General features: G+C 40.7%; 1 protein-coding gene across 1 annotated transcript in view; it reads left to right on the forward strand.

Annotated features, from left to right (window-relative positions):
• The window catches only part of JADE3 (jade family PHD finger 3), a 72,334-nt gene that overhangs the window by 23,383 nt on the left and 31,365 nt on the right, over nt 1–17,586 (forward strand). Inside the window, exons 2-3 of the mRNA XM_005870985.2 lie at nt 4,680–4,736; nt 5,508–5,584. Coding sequence (XP_005871047.1) covers nt 4,691–4,736; nt 5,508–5,584 — 123 coding nt within the window. The 5' untranslated portion in view covers nt 4,680–4,690. The remainder of the gene's footprint in view (nt 1–4,679; nt 4,737–5,507; nt 5,585–17,586) is intronic.

A 17,586-nucleotide genomic window follows, 5' to 3' on the forward strand; every position in this document is an offset into this window, starting at 1 on the left:
ATGGGCTGGCCAGGATAAACAGGAAGGGAACTGTAGACAGAAGAGGCCCGTGCCAAGGTTGGCAAGTATGAAACAAGATGATGTGTTCATGGAATCACATAGGGCAGAGCATGTGCAGGAGGCAGAAGAGCAACAACTGCTGAGGCATGACAGATTGGAGCCAGAATACTATAGGCCTGGAAGGTCATGCAGAGGAGGCTGGGCTTAGAAGAGGCAACATTCCAGCTGTTGAGCATCTTTGCCATCATTATTTTGAACTCTATGATAAATTTCTTTTTTTTAATCTTTTTATTGATTTCAGAGAGGAAGGGAGAGGGAGAGAGAGATAGAAACATCAGTGATGAGACAGAATCATTGATTGGCTGCCTCCAGCACTCCCCCCCCCCACTGGGGATCGAGCCCACAACCCAGGCATGTGCCTCGACCTGGAATTGAACTGTGACCTCCTGGCTCATAGGTTGATGCTCAAACACTGAGCCACACCCTCCGGGTTCTGATAAATTTCTTATCTCCATTTCATTTAGCTCTTCTTTTGGAGAATTCTCTTGTTCTTTCTTTGGGGCTTGTTTTTTATCTCCCCACTTTGGATGCCTATTTGGGTTTTGAGTCTGTGTGTTAGGTAAATCTGCTACGAATCCAAGTCTCTAGTGCAGGACAATGTCAGATGCTGTTTGTGACTGGCTCTGAATGCCCTGTGTGAAGCTAGAAGCAATCCACAGCTTGTGGCTCCCTCTTCTGGGGCTGGGTGCCTTTGGAAATGACCAAAATATATACCAGGGTCTGCTTTTCCTAGCCCAGGGCCCCAGATTAGATCAGGCAAAGACTCAAAGCCTCCAGAGACCTGCCTCTGCCTGCCTCTGCCTGCGGTCCCATTGACACTCAGTTTTGATTAGCCTCAAGCTATGGACCACAGGGTGGGGTGAGAGGTTTTCCAAAAGGGTGGGGCAACTACCTTTCCCACCCAGGGAAAAACTGCCTGGATAGCAAAGGTTCACTGGAGAAAGATGTCCTCTGCAGTGTGAGGGAATGACTCAGCACAGGAAACTGGGGTGGCAGCCCTCAAGCTCCAACGCCAGAGGCCCCAAGCTTCCTGGAAATGCAAATCAATGTTTTTCAATAAATTTGGGAATCTTTCAGCCATTATTTTTTCTGCTTTTTCTCCTTTCCTTCTGGTAGTCCTGTTACATATATGTTGGTGCACTTAATGGTGTCCCACATTTCTGTGAGGCTTTATTTTCATCTTTTTCCTCTCTGTTCTTTTGCTTGCATAATCTATACTGATGTATTTCAAGTTCGCTAATTCTTCTGCCAGTTCAGATCTACTGTTGAACCCCTTTAGTGAAATTTTTATTGTAGTTATTTTACTTTTCAGTGTCAGTTACCATTTGGTTTCTTTAAAATACTTTCTATCTCTTTATTGATATTCCTTTAAAAATAAATATATTTTTATTATTGATTTCAGAGAGGAAGGGAGAGGGAGAGGGAGAGAGAGATAAAACATCAACGAATGAGAGATAATCATTGATTGGCTACCTCCTGCAGGCTTCACACTGAGGATTGAGCCCACAACCCAGGCATGTTCCCTGACTTAGAATTGAACCATGACCTCCTGATTCATAGGTCAATGCTCAACCACTGAGTCACACCAGCTGGGATGATATTCTTACCTTCCTTTATTTCTTTAATCATTTTTTTTAGTTCTCTGAATATATTTATATGATTAATTTGAAGTCTTTGCCTATTAAATCTGACATGTGTTTGCTCTCACAAGCATTTTCTGTCACTTGCCTTTTGGCTAGTGTATAGGTCAGTGATGGCGAACCTATGACACGCGTGTCGGAGGTGACACGCGAACTCATTTTTTTGGTTGATTTTTCTTTGCTAAATGGCATTTAAATATATAAAATAAATATCAAAATATAAGTCTTTGTTTTACTGTGGTTGCAAATATCAAAAAATTTCTATATGTGACACGGCACCAGAGTTAAGTTAGGGTTTTTCAAAATGCTGACATGCCAAGCTCAAAAGATTCGCCACCACTGGTATAGGTCATACTTTCCTATTTTCATATCATATTTTTTGTTGGAAACTGGACATTTTAGATAATATAATGTAGTAACTCTGGGTACTGGCACCACCACCCTGGGCTCTTTATTATTATTTCCTTCTTTACTTTAGTGACTATCTGGATTATTTTAATGAAGTCTATTTACTCCTCCCTTTTGCCCTGCAGTGTGAAGTCTTGTTGTTGCTTCTTAAGGGTACAGCCTTTGGTATGCCCACAGTTATCCTGGAATGATAGTATTTTTTGGCAGGGCTCTTTTTGTCTCTTCCCCTGACCACACCCAGCTATTAAGTTTTCACTAATTGCTGGCTGATTGCTCTGTTGTTTTTAATAATGCCCAGGGGTATAAATTGCTCCACAAACTGATCCATTCAAATTAGGGCTCCTTTGAAGGGATAGTTCCCACGATCAGTGTTTGAGATTGCTTCCGAACTCAGAATGGTTCCTTCCAGCTCTCTATTTCCCTGATTCTGTCCAGCATTGCTAGCCAACCTAGGCATGAACAACTTTTCCACACTCTGTTACAAATGAAGTAATTACCACTGGGGCAAGATTTGGAGCCCTCTATTCTATGACCTGCTTCTCCCACTAGGTAAAATCTCTGAGCCACAGCTCTAGTACAGGGGGTGGGGACAATTATGTATTTCCCTCTGAGTGGCATCCCCAAGCCTCCTAAGTTTGCCTCTACTAATGTAGAACCCTCATTCCACCATACCCAAGGCATAGCCTCCATCCCAGGAGTGGGGGCCACCTGGAAGAAGTGAGCCCTCACCTCTCTGCCACAGTTTTCTGGAACGTAGCCTCAGCAATAGGTAGCTGGGGACAGGATAAGAAATGCTGATGTCCTGTCCCTCTCAGGAAGAAAGCCTTGCAGCTGGGAGCTGGGGCAAAGGGAGCTCTGTGTTCTTAGATGTACCAGTCTGGTGTGACTGACATCTGTGCTGGGATGGAGGATAAAGGGAATGGGTCTAGTCCAGGGGTGGGCAAACTTTTTGACTCGAGGACCAGAATGGGTTCTTAAACTGGACCGGAGGGCCGGAACAAAAGCATGGATGGAGTGTTTGTGTGAACTAATATAAATTCAAAGTAAACATCATTACATAAAAGGGTACGGTCTTTTTTTTTTTTTTTTAGTTTTATTCATTTCAAACGGGCCGGATCCGGCCCGCGGGCCGTAGTTTGCCCACGGCTGGTCTAGGCCCAAATACTATAGAGTCTTACTTTACTTACTGAGTTTTAGTAGGTTTCCTTTGACAAATGCTTCTTCATTTGCTGTATGAGCTTAGATTTTAAATTAGTGGGTTTTTGTTTCTTTTTAACATAATTTTCACCGGTTTCACTGAGGGGTGGGTCCATGTAGCTCTTCACATTGTCATGCCAATTATCCCTTGTGGAATCATGATTGGCCCTAGTAGCATTTTGTATACTGTGGCACATAATGGAATGTCAGTTACTGACTATACATACACTGTCTTTTCTAGTTTATATTTTGAGCACTTCCTTTGTGACTTGATGTATCTGTGTCCTCCTTTTTTCCTACATTTTAGTGCTGGAGTGTTTCTAGAAAGATGGGGCCACTTTTTTATCTGCCATTGGCTACACACATAAGGAAAGACACTTGTCCTAATTGAAGTTTTAGTCAAAAGCATCATGTATTTTGACAAATAGGAGCTTTCTATAGCATTCCTTGCAGTACATGTGTAGATGTAATTTTAAATTTGGCCAGTTGTTTGGGGGATGGAGACAGAGATAAAGTGAGAAAGAGGGAGAAAAGGCAGGTAGAAGAGCAGTGTGGTTGTGCTCTTCAAGATGGGACATACTTCCCTTGTTCTTTCTTCAGCCAATCATGTCTCATGCCTTTCAACCTTGGCTCTTGACAGTTCTGCCTTTGCTACTGCCTTTTCCTTTTCTGCTCCTCCTGGCTTGTGAGGGCCCCATGCCTGCCCCCTCTGTTTGGGTGGACATTGGTCATGTGGCCACATCTGAAACTCCAGCCAATCCTATGCTGTTCATCCTCTGCTGCATGGACTTCCTCCTAAGGCTAATATCTGTCCTCACCCAGTCTTTGACACACACTGTATTAGAGAATTTGGTGGTATTCTTCTCTCATCACTCTAGATCAGTGGTTCTCAACCTTCCTAATGCCACGACCCTTTAATGCAGTTCCTCATGTTGTGGTGACCCCCAACCATAAAATTATTTTCATTGCTACTTCATCACTGTAATTTTGTTACTGTGTTGAATCGTAATGTAAATATCTGATATGCAGGATATATTTTCATTGTTACAAATTGAACATAATTAAAGCATAGTGATTAATCACAAAAACGATATGTAATTATATGTGTTTTCCAATGGTCTTAGGCGACCCTTGTGAAAGGGTTGTTCGACCCCCAAAGGGGTCGCGACCCACAGGTTGGCGACCCACAGGTTGAGAACCGCTGCTCTAGATCATTTGAGAATATTCTTGACAAAAATCATTTGATTTGTATGATTGGCCTGCTGCTGCTTCTTGGGATCTGGAGGAAAGTGTTGATTGTCTTTTGGGGTGTGTGTGTGTGTGTGTGTGTGTGTGTGTGTGTACTGTTTCATTCAGTGTTGTTCTCTTTCCCAGGATGCTACAAAATGAAGCGTCGTAGAACTTTCAGCACCAGTGACAGTTCAGATGGCAGTGAGTAGATCCAGCCAACGGCTGGTAACCCCTGTATCTATACTCCTAAAGGATTTCTTCTTTGACTTGAGGACCACCTGTTTCATCTTTCTTCAGTGGTTAAAAAATAACGTTTTTAGGAAAGAAAGCTTGGGGTACCATTTTTTTTCATTTAAATTTCATTAGAAATTGATAAGTTAGGTGGGAAAATTGGTTTTATATGGCATATAGCATTTGTTTTTCACTTTTCACTAACCTAAAGAAATGCCAAATCAAATAATGATTTAACAGTGCTTTTTTAGAAAGGAAGAAAAGTATAAGAGCGTAAATTATAGGCCCTACAATTCTAATTACAGCTCAGGCACTAAATGTTTGACTGGATGAGTCATCATTTGTAAAAGGCAACAACCTTATTAACAATAGCATTTGGGGAAGTGCTGAAGGATATATACATTACTTGTTCTACATTTTTAGTTTTACCAGTTGCTTTTGCAGATATTTTTTCTCCAGGTGGAACATGAATCATGTTATTCCAAAATGTTATAAGGTATGATTATACCAAATCAAATCTCCTCAGCATTAGCATTGTTGAAGCTTTTGCACACTGGGAGGTCACCTATAAATGTCATTAAACTCCATCATGGGCTTTTTTGGTTGTAATTTAACTTTCTTCAGTGTTATGTATGAGATTACTATGTTCTTCTCCATCATATCTTTTATATTCTCTTGGATGGCATTTAGTTATATTAGCAGGTAATAAGTCTCTGTATTTTTTCTAATTATCTTTTGCAGGTCCTTCTACTTCTTTTACTGGCTCAAGGTATAGGAACAAGTCAAAAATTCCAAATGAGCACAAGAAATCTGCTGAGGTGAGATCAGATATTCAATTTTTAGACTTAAAAAATAGCTGCCTTCTGTCTACATACCTACAATACCCAGGTCTTGGAGATGAAAGGAGTAAACTATGTGCCAATGGAAGGCTTGTTTCTGATGAGTTTTTGTTTTGTTTTTTAAGAAAGATTCAATTCTCTTTTATCCTTTGGGAAAACAGTAATCACACTGTGATTTCATTTTGGCAATTACACTTAAATGCCTGGCTTTAGAATATAAAGCTTCCCCTTAGCCAAGAAGTCAAAGGGAGCTAGACTTGGGGAATTGGGAAGGACCCAAAGATCTGGCCTATCATTGTAAAAAGCTAAGTTGGTAGATGGGAGGCAGTGCAGGAAGGGATAGATGAGGAAGTTGTGGATGGAGAAGGGAATGACTGACCAGGTTGGAGATCTGGGCTGTGGTGGGTCCTCACAGCCTTCAGAACACTGACAGCCCAAGAAGAATGTGTTACTCCTAGTGAGATCGGTCATGTTCTGCCCCAAGGGCAAAGTGCCAGAGCTGTACTTGGTAATGGTTTAGTGGGTCCTGTAGACTTTTTCTCTGTGATAATTAAATGAGAAATTGACCTGCATATCTTCACTTCTACTACGAATAGACTTCCTTGGCTGCAAAGGAAAAGAGGGTGTGTTAGTTAACTATTGCTGCATTATAAATTAGCACAAACTAGTGGCTCAAAGCAGTACATATGTATTATCTCAGTTTCTGTGGGTCAGGAGTCTGAGCACAGTGTGCCTAGGTTCTCTTTTCAAGGTCTTTCAAGGCTGTAGTCAGTGTGCTGGCTGGGCTGTGTTCTCATCTGGAGGTTTGACTAGGGAAGAATTTGCTTCCAAGCTCTCTCAGATTGTTTGGAGAATTAATCTCCTTGTAGCTGGAGGGCTGAGGTCTCTGGATTATTTTGCTAGCTTTTGGCAGAGGACTACCCTCCACTCCTGGAGGCTGCTTATAGTTCTTTGCCATTTGGCCTTCTCCATACATCCTCTCAAAACATGGCGGCTTACTTTTTCAAAGGGGAAAGTGTTTTTGGTCCAGTCTGCTAAGACTGAGTCTTACGTAACATAACATGATCATGGGAGTGATATCCCATCCCATTTGCTACATTCTATTGATTAGAAGCAAGTCACAGGTTCTACCTGCCCCCATTTGGGGGAGTGGGGAACATTGCTTTAGGGTGTAAGCCAGAGTGAGCATCTCTCTCTCCCTTTCTCAGAGGTCACTTTCCATTTTCATCTTTTGCCAGGGATCTTTCTAGGCTCAGTAGAATATCAGAGTGTGTTTATATGTGTCTGTGTCAGACAGAAAAACTTAGGAAAAAATGCACATAAACAGGAGCAGAATAAATTCCCTATCTCTCCAAAGGAGGCCTTGACTACAGAATGGCGACAAAGAAACCTTGCTACTTTCCTACTGAGGACAGCCAGTCCTAGAACATAGAATGGCTCAAGAGCTTTGGTTCTTAAGACCTGTTGCTTCTAGGTCAGTGAGAATAAGTCTTTTGTTGCAAGGCATAAGGGGAATTGAGCGCCTGGGAGCAAATTTTTTCATTTATATTTTACGTGCTGTTATAAAACAGAGAACCAGATATTATAGAACAATATAGAAACTTTACCACCATTTAGGTTCATTTACACCCCCTACCTTTATTATATAATTGTTTTAAATAGTTTCTGTACATACACAGAATTTTACATTCAACATTGTTGGAATATTTGCTTCGACCATCAAAAATTATTTATAAAACTCAAGAAGAGGATAGTCTATTATTTTATTCTTGATGTTCCAACTTTCCTTTTGTTCATTTACCTTCTGTTTGAAGAATTTCTTTTAGCCACTCTTTTAGGGTAAGTCTTCTAGTGATAAATTCTTTTAATTTTCTTTTATTTGAGAATGTCTAGGTTTCACCTATGTTTCTGAAGAATATTTTTACTGATATAGAATTCTGCTTCGAAACACTTTTCTTTCAGCATTTGAGAAGTCTGCTGTCATTCAAATAGTTGCTCCCTTACGGGTAATCAGTCATGTCCAGTTGCTTTCAAGATTTGTCTTTGTCTTTTGTTTTCCAAAGTTAGATTGTTGTGTTCTTGGGCATAGATTTGTTTTGGTTTATCCTGTTCGGTGTTTGATCAGCTTCTTAAGTCTAGGTTTATATCTTATGTAAAGTTTGCGAAATTTTCAGCCATTATTTCTTCAACTATTCTTGTCAGTTCCACCTTCTTTCTCCTTTCCTTGGGATTTCAATTTCATGAATGTTATCTCTTTTGTTATTTTCCCACAGGTCCCTCAGACTCTTCAGGGTTTTTTTCAGTGTATATTGTTTCTGTTGATCAGATTGCATAATTTTTCTTATTCCCTTATTCTTTGTTCTGTTAATTCCATTCTTCTATTGAGCCTATCCCCGGAGTTTGAGTTATTAAATTATTCCATTTCAAATTTTTCATGTGGTTAGTCTTTATATCCTCGATATCTTTGCTGAAACTTTCAATTTATTCATTTCACAAAAGTGTTTGTAATTTCTCACTGAAGCATTTTTATGATGGATGCTTTAACAATTCTTGTCAGATAATTCTAACATCTGTGTCATCTTGCTGTTAGTGTCTATTGTCTCTTCTCATTCCCAGTTCTTAGTTTGATGAGTGACTTTCCATTGTATCCTGGACTCTTTTGGAATTATGTTATCCGACACTAAGTCTTATTTAAACCTGTTTTATCAGGCCTCCATAATAACCAGGCCGGTGGGGGAAGAGGGGTGCTGACTCTTATCACCAGTTGCAGAATTCCTAGGCTGTTAGCCTAGTTCTGTTATCTCTCTGGGAAAGGGGGAGGGTTATTCATAACTTTCCTTACGCCCTGTTGCCTACCTGATAGCAGGGGTGGTGGTGGTGGTAAGGCAGGGGTCCTCAAACTTTTTAAACAGGGGGCCAGTTCACTGTCCCTCAGACCGTTGGAGGGCCGGACTATAGTTTTAAAAAAAACCTATGAACAAATTCCTATGCACACTGCACATATCTTATTTTGAAGTAAAAAAAACAAAACGGGAACAAATACAGTATTTGTATTTGCATGTGGCCCGCGGGCCGTAGTTTGAGGACCCCTGTGGTAAGGGTACCACATTACTGATGGGCTATAGTGACAGTCAGGCTCTCTACCCAGTCTCTGCTGATATCACATTGAGGAGGAGGGGCACCTTGTGATTACTGGGTGGGAGTGCACGTCAGGGCCTCTCAGGTAATGTCCATGGACACCCCAACAATCTCCTTTTTGAATAAAACATTTTAAACATCTTTTTAAAATATAATTCTCACACCATACAATTTATCCATTTAAAGTGTATAATTCAGTAGGTTTTAGTATATTCACAGAGTTACGTAACCATTGCCACAATCCAAGTTTATAACCTTTTCATCACCCCAGAAAGAAATCCTCTTACCTATTAGTAGTGATTCCCCAATGCCTACTCCCAGCCCCTGCCAGCCACTAATCTAATTTCTGTCTATGGATTTGCCTATTCTAGATATTTGATATAAATGGAAGCATAATATATAGCCTTTTGTGTCTGGCTTCTTTCATTCTGGATAACATTTTGGGGTTTCATCCATGTTTTAGCATGTATCAGCACTTCATCTTTTTATTACTGAATGATATTCCATTGTATAGATATATCACATTTTATTTATTCATTAGTTGATGAACAATTGGATTGTCTCCATTTTTAGACTGTTAAGAATAACACTGCCATGAACATTCATGTACAAATTTTTCTGTGGACATTATGTTTTCAGTTGTCATGAGTAACACCAGGTGTGGAATATGGTAATGGGCTATATGGTAAATTTATTTAACCATATGAGGGAATGCCAGATTTTTGCCCAAATAGGTTTCATCAGTTTACACTCCAGTCAGCAGTGTATGAGGGTACCAGAGACTTTGAATTCCTCTAGTGACCTTGGCTTTGAGCCTTCCCTTTGTGCTTGTCCTCAGAGAGATTACCTTTTGCAGCTCTCCTAGCTGTAAACCACTATTATCACTGGAGGCATTAGCATGGTGGTGTAGGGCATGGGGGAGGGATGGTGTTCTTTGGTCTTTGGATGGCACAGTGGTCCTGAGTCTGGGGGTGGGATGGGGGAGGTGGACTTAAGGGGTAGGGCTTTTTGGATCCCATCCCATTTCCCCCTGTCTACCTGCAGCAGGTATCCTCTGGTGTTCTCAGTCTATGTCCTTGAGGTTCTTCCTCCTGTAAATGAAGGCTTGGCTTCTCCCTTAGATCACACAGGGAGGCTGAGTCTGGGTGCTTTTCCTTTCCCCCCAGCACTGATGAAATGATACCAGTGCCCTCACTTGATATCCTTCCCCTGAAGATGAAGCCTTTTGTTCAGTAAAGGAGCCAGGGGCCTCGACAACACCACTAGGGGAGCAGTTCTCCAGGTTTTCCCCCATCTTCCCTAGGAGAGCTAGGTTGGGTGTCTAAAGAAGCCTACAAGAGGGTGGAAACCTCCTATGGGTACAGCCCCAGGAATGTCCTACTCTCACAGTAGTCCCCATGTGGCCCCAGCAATTCATCACAATTTCTAGTTTAATGTTCCTACTGTGGCTTCTGCCCTAGGTAAACAAATGCTCCTACCCTTTGTCACCCTGTAGACATGCCTGTCTCTGAGTTGGCCATTTGTCCTATGACTCCTCTCTCTAATGGGTTCACCAAAAAAAATTAATTTGATGCCTTCCCTGCCTTCTTTTTCCTATAAGGATGGGTTTCTTCTTTCTGACCCTCTACAGGTCCAAGATGAAACTTTGTCTATTTACTGGGTGTTAGTGATTGAAATGCAATATAAATGATTTTTTCTGGGCCATAATTGGCTGCATTAATAGATACATATTGTCTTTGATGTTTAGTGCTTTGGTGAGATTCCTGTACATGCCTTTCCCTGATTTCTCCTCTAGAGAAGAGTTTCCTAGGGGTGTGTGAATCCCATGTAGGGTTCAGGAGCTTCAGTACCTTCTAAAAATTGTATGAAGACTTTTAAGGGTATGTTTTTATCTGTAATTTTTTTTCAGGCTACTAGTCTTCATTTGATTCTCAAAAGGGCTCATGCTGCCTGGCCGGTGTCGCTCAGTGGTTGAGCATTGACCCATGAACCAGCAGGTCATGGTTCAATTCCTGGTCAGGGCACATGCCCGGGTTGTGGGCTCAATTCCCCAGTAGGGGGTGTGCAGGAGGCAGCTGATCAATGTTTCTCTCTCATCAATGTTTCTCCCTCTCCCTTCCTCTCTCTCTAAAAAAAATCATTAAAAACATATTTTTAAAAGGGATCCATGCTATTAAAGATGTTTTTAAAAAACAAGTTGCCCTAAAAAAACACATAGTACTATATGACCAATTTGAATTTGTTAAGAAGTCTTCCATTCTTTCTCAGAGCCAGGATATTTTCACCTATTAGTCTTACTGGTCTATAAAACATATGAACCTATCTTAAAGGATTGGCTGCATATCAGCTGTAAGCTCAGAGTCTCACTTCTTATGTCCCAAACTTTCATAGCAGCAGAGTGAAAGCTCATATATTTTAACTCAGCAGAAAGCACTGCAATACCCTCAAATAGAGCCTGTTTACATCACTCTGTTTTTCTAACAAGCTTGATTATTTTGTTTTCTGGCCTGCAGAAGATAAAAAGCACTAAGCTTGCAAACACACACTTATTGCACAAGAAGGGACATTGAAGGATGGGAAAGAAACTTGCAAAGCAAACCACATATGTCATCTCTTATGTGAAAACTGCCCAGATCTCCAAGTCAAACTCAGTTACTCCCTTTCCTCCATTACCAGGATGCATACAACTCTGATTGGTACGGGGTAGGAGGAATAATCCAACCTACCTAAGCAACCCCAAAGTACATTGCTTCATGGCAATTGATGTTCCAGTTAATGTCAGCCCATAGCTATCAAAAATGTCCCATTTATTTTTTTATAAGAAACTTGAGAATTCACCCATTTGAAAACTATTTCCATGAAAAATATTTGCATAATTTTTAAAGTTTTAAACTTAGAAATCACATATGCTTTGCTTCATTGGAAAAATCAATGTGTGACATAACGTCTTGACAATACTGGGTACCTTTGTTACCCTATAAGAATAAGCTTGTATTCTTTTCTAGGTTTTCTCAGCTCTGAGTGATTGATTCTTCTAGATAACCTGAAAATTTTGCCTTAAGATGGTATAATTCTAAGAAAATCGCTTAAAGTTAACTCTCTTTAGTTAAATATAGTTACCGTGTTTGCAGCTGTTTTGTTTCTTTGTGCTTTGGGGATGACACATCTGTTTGTGGTCAATTATGTATAGTTTCAGATTTAAGTGGCTATGAACCAAAACTGATCAATCTCTTTCTGATTCGTTCACAAGGACCAGACAGTGTTCCCCTTTGTGTCATACAGGAAGTAAATGTTTGGCTTTTCCTCTAAAAAAAAGTCACAGAAATGTTCAGACTAGCTGTGCTTTAAGAAACTGCCCACTGAGAGATGTTAATGAAAGCAGTAAAAGGGCATTTTCATTTAGTGGCTCTAGCAGGTTAAGCATTGATATTCTAATTGAATTCATAGTGAGGCCTCCTTTGTTTCTGCAAGCATCTGAGAGGCCAAGATGTGCATGCACTGTTGGATTTGGCATAGTTTCTGGGCTGTATGTTAGCCTGTGAATCCCCTCTTTGACCATAAATGAGCAGTTATCTGGTAAGTATAAAGTCTTTTTGTTTCAGGAACTTTTGGGGAAACTACCAGTGCATATAAAATAGGCACACAATTAAGAACGTGTAAAACTTCTCAACTTCATTACCTAGGTCAGTGGTTGGCAAACTCATTAGTCAACAGAGCCAAATATCAACAGTACAACGATTGAAATTTCTTTTGAGAGCCAAATTTTTTAGACTTAAACTATATAGGTAGGTACATTGTTATTAACTTAATTAGGGTACTCCTAAGGCTTAGGAAGAGCCACACTCGAGGGGCCAAAGAGCCGAATGTGGCTCGCGAGCAGCAGTTTGCCGACCACGGAGTCCTAGGTCAATGTCAGTATCCAGATCCCTCGTTCATAATCTTCAATTTAGCAACAAATGACCATGTTTTATTTTGTGAAGTTTCTGTGTTAGGTTTGATCAAATCATTAAACCGATACCCTTCCCCTGGGAACTGACCTTTAGACCACTTTCACAACCAACATTCCCTTTCGCTGAGACCACATTCCACTTGCTAAGACCATTATCCTTCCCCTCCAGACCTTTCCAGGATCTGGACCTGCCCCAAGAATTCACCCAGAAAAAGCCCGCCTAGAGTCCTTTAAAACCTCTGACTCCCCATCCCTGGGTGCTGGTGCCATCTGGGCCTTTTCTTATCTGGTATCCAGATGACCTAATAAATTCATAATTTTTAACCCCTTTTGGCCTCGTGCGTTCCTCCTTCGGCGACCCTAACATTCTGCATTACCTCATGGCCTATAGAACGTTGGTTAAAGTTTCTAATGGAGCTCTTGCCTGGGAACCCTGTCTTTGGGAGCCAAACCATGCACGTTTTGGTTGAGCCTTGATCTCCTTTACCCCATCAACATTTACTATATGGACTAGATAGGAGAACTCGGCTGTATATTTTTTTCTGCTTTTAGAAATAAATTAAAGACTATGATGATAATCAAATAACTGCAGCCAGGTTTTATTTAGCAGTAACCATGAGCCCAGTACCATGCTAAGCCATTTATGCAAATTCACCCATTTAATCCTTAATAACAATCCTTCTGAGATAAGTGTGATTATTATCCCCATTTTATAGAGGAGTAGCAGAGAATTTAGATAACTTGCCCCAAACTATTAAGTGGTGAACCCAGTAGACAAATTCAGGTAGTCTGTCCTGGGACCCATTTTCCTTTATTTTTTTAAATATATTTTTATTGATTTCAGAGAGGAAGGGAGAGGGAGAGAGAGATAGAAACATCAATGACTAGAGAGAGTCATGGATTGGCTGCCTCCTGCACACCCCACACTAGGGATCAAGCTCACAACCCAGGCATGTGCCCTAACCAGGAATCGAACTGAGACCTGGTTCATAGGTCGATGCTCAACCACTGAGCCACACCAGCTAGGGCCCATTTTCCTTTCTATAAAGATTTTTTTAAATCCTTACTTGAGGATATGTTTTTATTGATTTGAGAGAGAGAGAAAGGGGGAGAGAGAGAAACATTGGTGTAAGAAGGAAACATTGATCAGTTACCTCCCATATACACCCCGACCAGGGATCAAACTCACAACCTAGGTATGTGCCCTAACCTGAAATCAAACCTGCAACCTTTTGGTGTATGGTATGACACTTCAGCCAACTGAGTCACCCAGCCAGGTCCTTTAAAGATTTTTAATTTTATTTTTAACTATATTAAAACATCTGCCTGGTTCAAACATCAAACCATGAAACAAAATACATTCAGAGAGATCTAGCTTTTGTCTCTCTCTTCCCTATTTTCACCCTACCCAGCCAGTTAACTTTTTTTTAAGTTTTAGGTTTATCCTTTTATATTTTCCCTTTTTTTTATTGTCTAAAGTTTGACATAGTCTCCTTTTTCCCCTTCCCCCCACCCATCCCTACCCCAGGCAAGCCCCCACTGGCCCAGTGTCTGTGTCCATTGGTTATGCTAATATGCATGCATACAAGTCCTTTGGTTGCTTGCTGAAAATAATATACAAATTGTGTGTGTGTGAGTGTGCCACTATATGTGTATAAAATTCACACCCTCACCTAGCCAGTGTGGTTCAGTGGTTAAGCATTGACTCATGAACCAGGAGGTCAGGGTTTGATTCCCTGTCAGGGCACATGCCGGGATTGTAGGCTCAATCCCCAGTAAGGGGTGTGCAGGAGACACCCGATCAGTGATTCTCATCATTGATGTTTCTCTCTCTCTTCCTTCCTCTCTGAAATCAATAAAAACATTAAACACACACACACACACACACACACACACACACACACACACACACCTCTAACCAGAATACACTATAGCTATTTTATTTGTCTCTATTTTTTAAATACATTTTTAAAAAGGGGTTCATAGGTCAACACTCAACCACTGAGCAACACAGCCGGGCTGTATTCATTTTAAAAACCTAAAAAATGCCTTTTCTTATCAGAAGCAGATTCATGAGGCCAGCTGGTGAATACAGGGTTGGGGCAAAAGTAGTGTACAGTTGTGAGTATGCAAAACACAATTTATTCTTCTATTATTGCTTATTATATTGTTTTATATGAGCAATGGTAAGTCTACTTTTGCCCCACCCTGTATATTTCACATCACTTTGAAGATATCTGCCTGAGTACTGAGCTTACATTCCTCTCTCCTCTTTAACATTTTATGTTCTGCGTCATGCTTGAGATATTTGACGTCTATAGTAAGATAAGACAGACTCTGCCTTGTGTAAAGATGCATCTCTAGAAACCTTGGATCTGATGCTGTTTAATCTGGTCAGCTTATGAAATTGAAATCAGGCTTATAAGTCTGCTTTTTTCCCCCTCTAAAGGCAGAAGGGAAAAATTATAATAGTCATTGGATTTAGTCTTCATTTGCTTAAGAAAAAATAGGTCTAAAAAAAATAGGTCTGAGTTGATTGGTGTTCTTACGGTCCCAAGTTTCCCAGACTTCAAAGAGCGCCTGTTCCTGGAGGTTTGGTATTTCTAGAGTCATGCACAAAGGCCAGATTTAATTGGCCTCTGCTTTTCTGTCTCTTTATCTGGAGTCTTCAAGTTGTTCTTCTGTTTGGTAAATATGTGTATTAGTTTCCTAGGGTTGCTGTAACAAGTTACCACAAACTGGGAGGCTTAAAACAAGAAATTCTTTTTCAGTTCTGGAGGCCAGAAGTCCAAAATTGGCCAGGCTGCACTCCTTCTAGAAATTGTAGGAGAGATTCTGGTTTTTGCTTCTTCCAGGTTCTGGTGACTGTTAGCAGTTAATTGACTTGTAGATCAATGAGTCACTCCAATCTCTGCTCTGTGATCACACTGCCTCCTTCTCCTCTTCTGCCTCAAATCTCCCTCTGCCATATTCTTGTATTGCTCCCTCTCCCCCCAATATTCCAGGATGATTCCTTCATCTCAGAAATTCTTAAATGTACATCTGTAAAGATCTATTTTCCAAATAAGGTAACATATACAGGTTCTAGAAATTAGAATGTAAACAGATCTTTTTTTTTGGGGGGGGGGGTGCACCATTCAACCCACTACAATATATTTCCAGGTTACTTATGACACTATGCAGGACAGATTTTTATCAGCAGTTATATTAAACTAGAGGCCCAGTGCACGAAATTGGTGCACAGTTAGGGTCCCTAGTGGCCACCGGCCAGTGGCCAGGGCCTCCCTTCATTTCATGCCACCCCATGGTGGTCAGCACATGGCATAGTGAGCAAACAAACTCTCGGTAGGTCAAACTCCTGAGGGGACACTTTGCATATTAGACTTTATATAGAGAGATATGAAGACATGACTTGTGCTATGTGATTAGATACTGTGGTGTTATTAAACCCAAAGCATGTTTTATAGTCACTTGATTTATATTGTGAAGTATAGCACATAGAAAATAATGACATGGTGCCCAGCTTGTGTTGCTCAGTGGTTGAGCATTGACCCATGAACCAGCAGGTCACGATTTAATTCCCGGACAGCACATGCGCAAGTTGTGAGCTCAATCCCTGGTGGGGGCTTGTGGGAGGAAGCTGATTTGTTTCTCATTGATGTTTCTATCTCTCTATCTCTCTCCCTGCCTCTCTCTAAAATCAATAAAAACATATTTTTAAACGAAATATTTTAGGAGGTTGAAAAATACTTGGCTCTAATATTCTTTTTTTTTTTTTTTAATCCTCACCCGAGGATATTTTTCCATTGATTTTTAGGGAGAGTGGAAGAGAGAGGGAAAGACAGAGAGAAACATCAACATGAGAGAAACACATTGATTGGCTGCCTCCTGCTCGAGCCCCAACCAGGGCCCAGGCCGGGGAGGAGCCTGCAACCAAGGTACATGTCCTTGACCGGAATCGAACCCAGGACCCTTTGGTCTGTAGGCCAGTGCTCTATCCACTGAGCCAAACTGGCTTGGGCTATAGAGCTAAGATAGGATTCCCCACACTACAGTCTTTTGTAGTTTAGCACATGTGTAAATTGTGACCACCACTTAACCACTGGCTCATTAAAGGCACTCTAGTAATTTATAGAAATGGATTAGAGCAATGGTTCTCAACCTTGGCTGCACATTAGAATCACCTGGGAATCTTTTTAAAATCCTGATTTCTGGGCCTCATCCTCCGGAAATTCTGTTTCTTTGTTATGGGGTGAGGCCCAGAAATCAGGATTTTAAAAAGATTCCCAGGTGATTCTAATGTGCAGCCAAGGTTGAGAACCACTGGATTAGAGTGTTCAGCAAAATGGTTAATTCTCTTTCTTCCACTAGCCACCCAGAACACTGAGCTCTGTGCAAAACATGTTAAATGGCTATGTCTATGATCTTCTCTTACCCCCTTATACAAAGCATTATGTATTAAATCACCAGTTTTTGTTTTCTGTAGATTTAATTTTTCCCTGCAGAGCACCCAATTAACTTTAATTGGCTAGGATTCTTGGTTAAGAAGGTCATATTGTTGCCACCTGGCCACCAGCATGTTTAAGGTTGGTGTCCTTCTCTACTTTGCTCAGATCATATTACTAATTCTAAATCAGAAGTGGGAAACCTTTTATCTGCCAAGGGTCATTTGGATATTTATAACATCACTAGTGGCCCGGTGCACAAATTTGTGCACATTGAAAGGAAATTAATTAGAAGAAATATTTTAGTATCGCTATTTGCCCTTTATAATAGAAGTGTCAACCAAATTCACAATCGACAATGACAGATCAAAGCACACACGTGCGATTGGCGCCAGCGAGAGCTTTATATGTATTGTGCATGCACAAGTCAACTTAGCCTTTTATAGATA

This window comes from Myotis brandtii, unplaced genomic scaffold (genome assembly GCF_000412655.1).
Source record: "Myotis brandtii unplaced genomic scaffold, ASM41265v1 scaffold327, whole genome shotgun sequence".
Classification (NCBI taxonomy): Eukaryota; Metazoa; Chordata; class Mammalia; order Chiroptera; family Vespertilionidae; genus Myotis; species Myotis brandtii.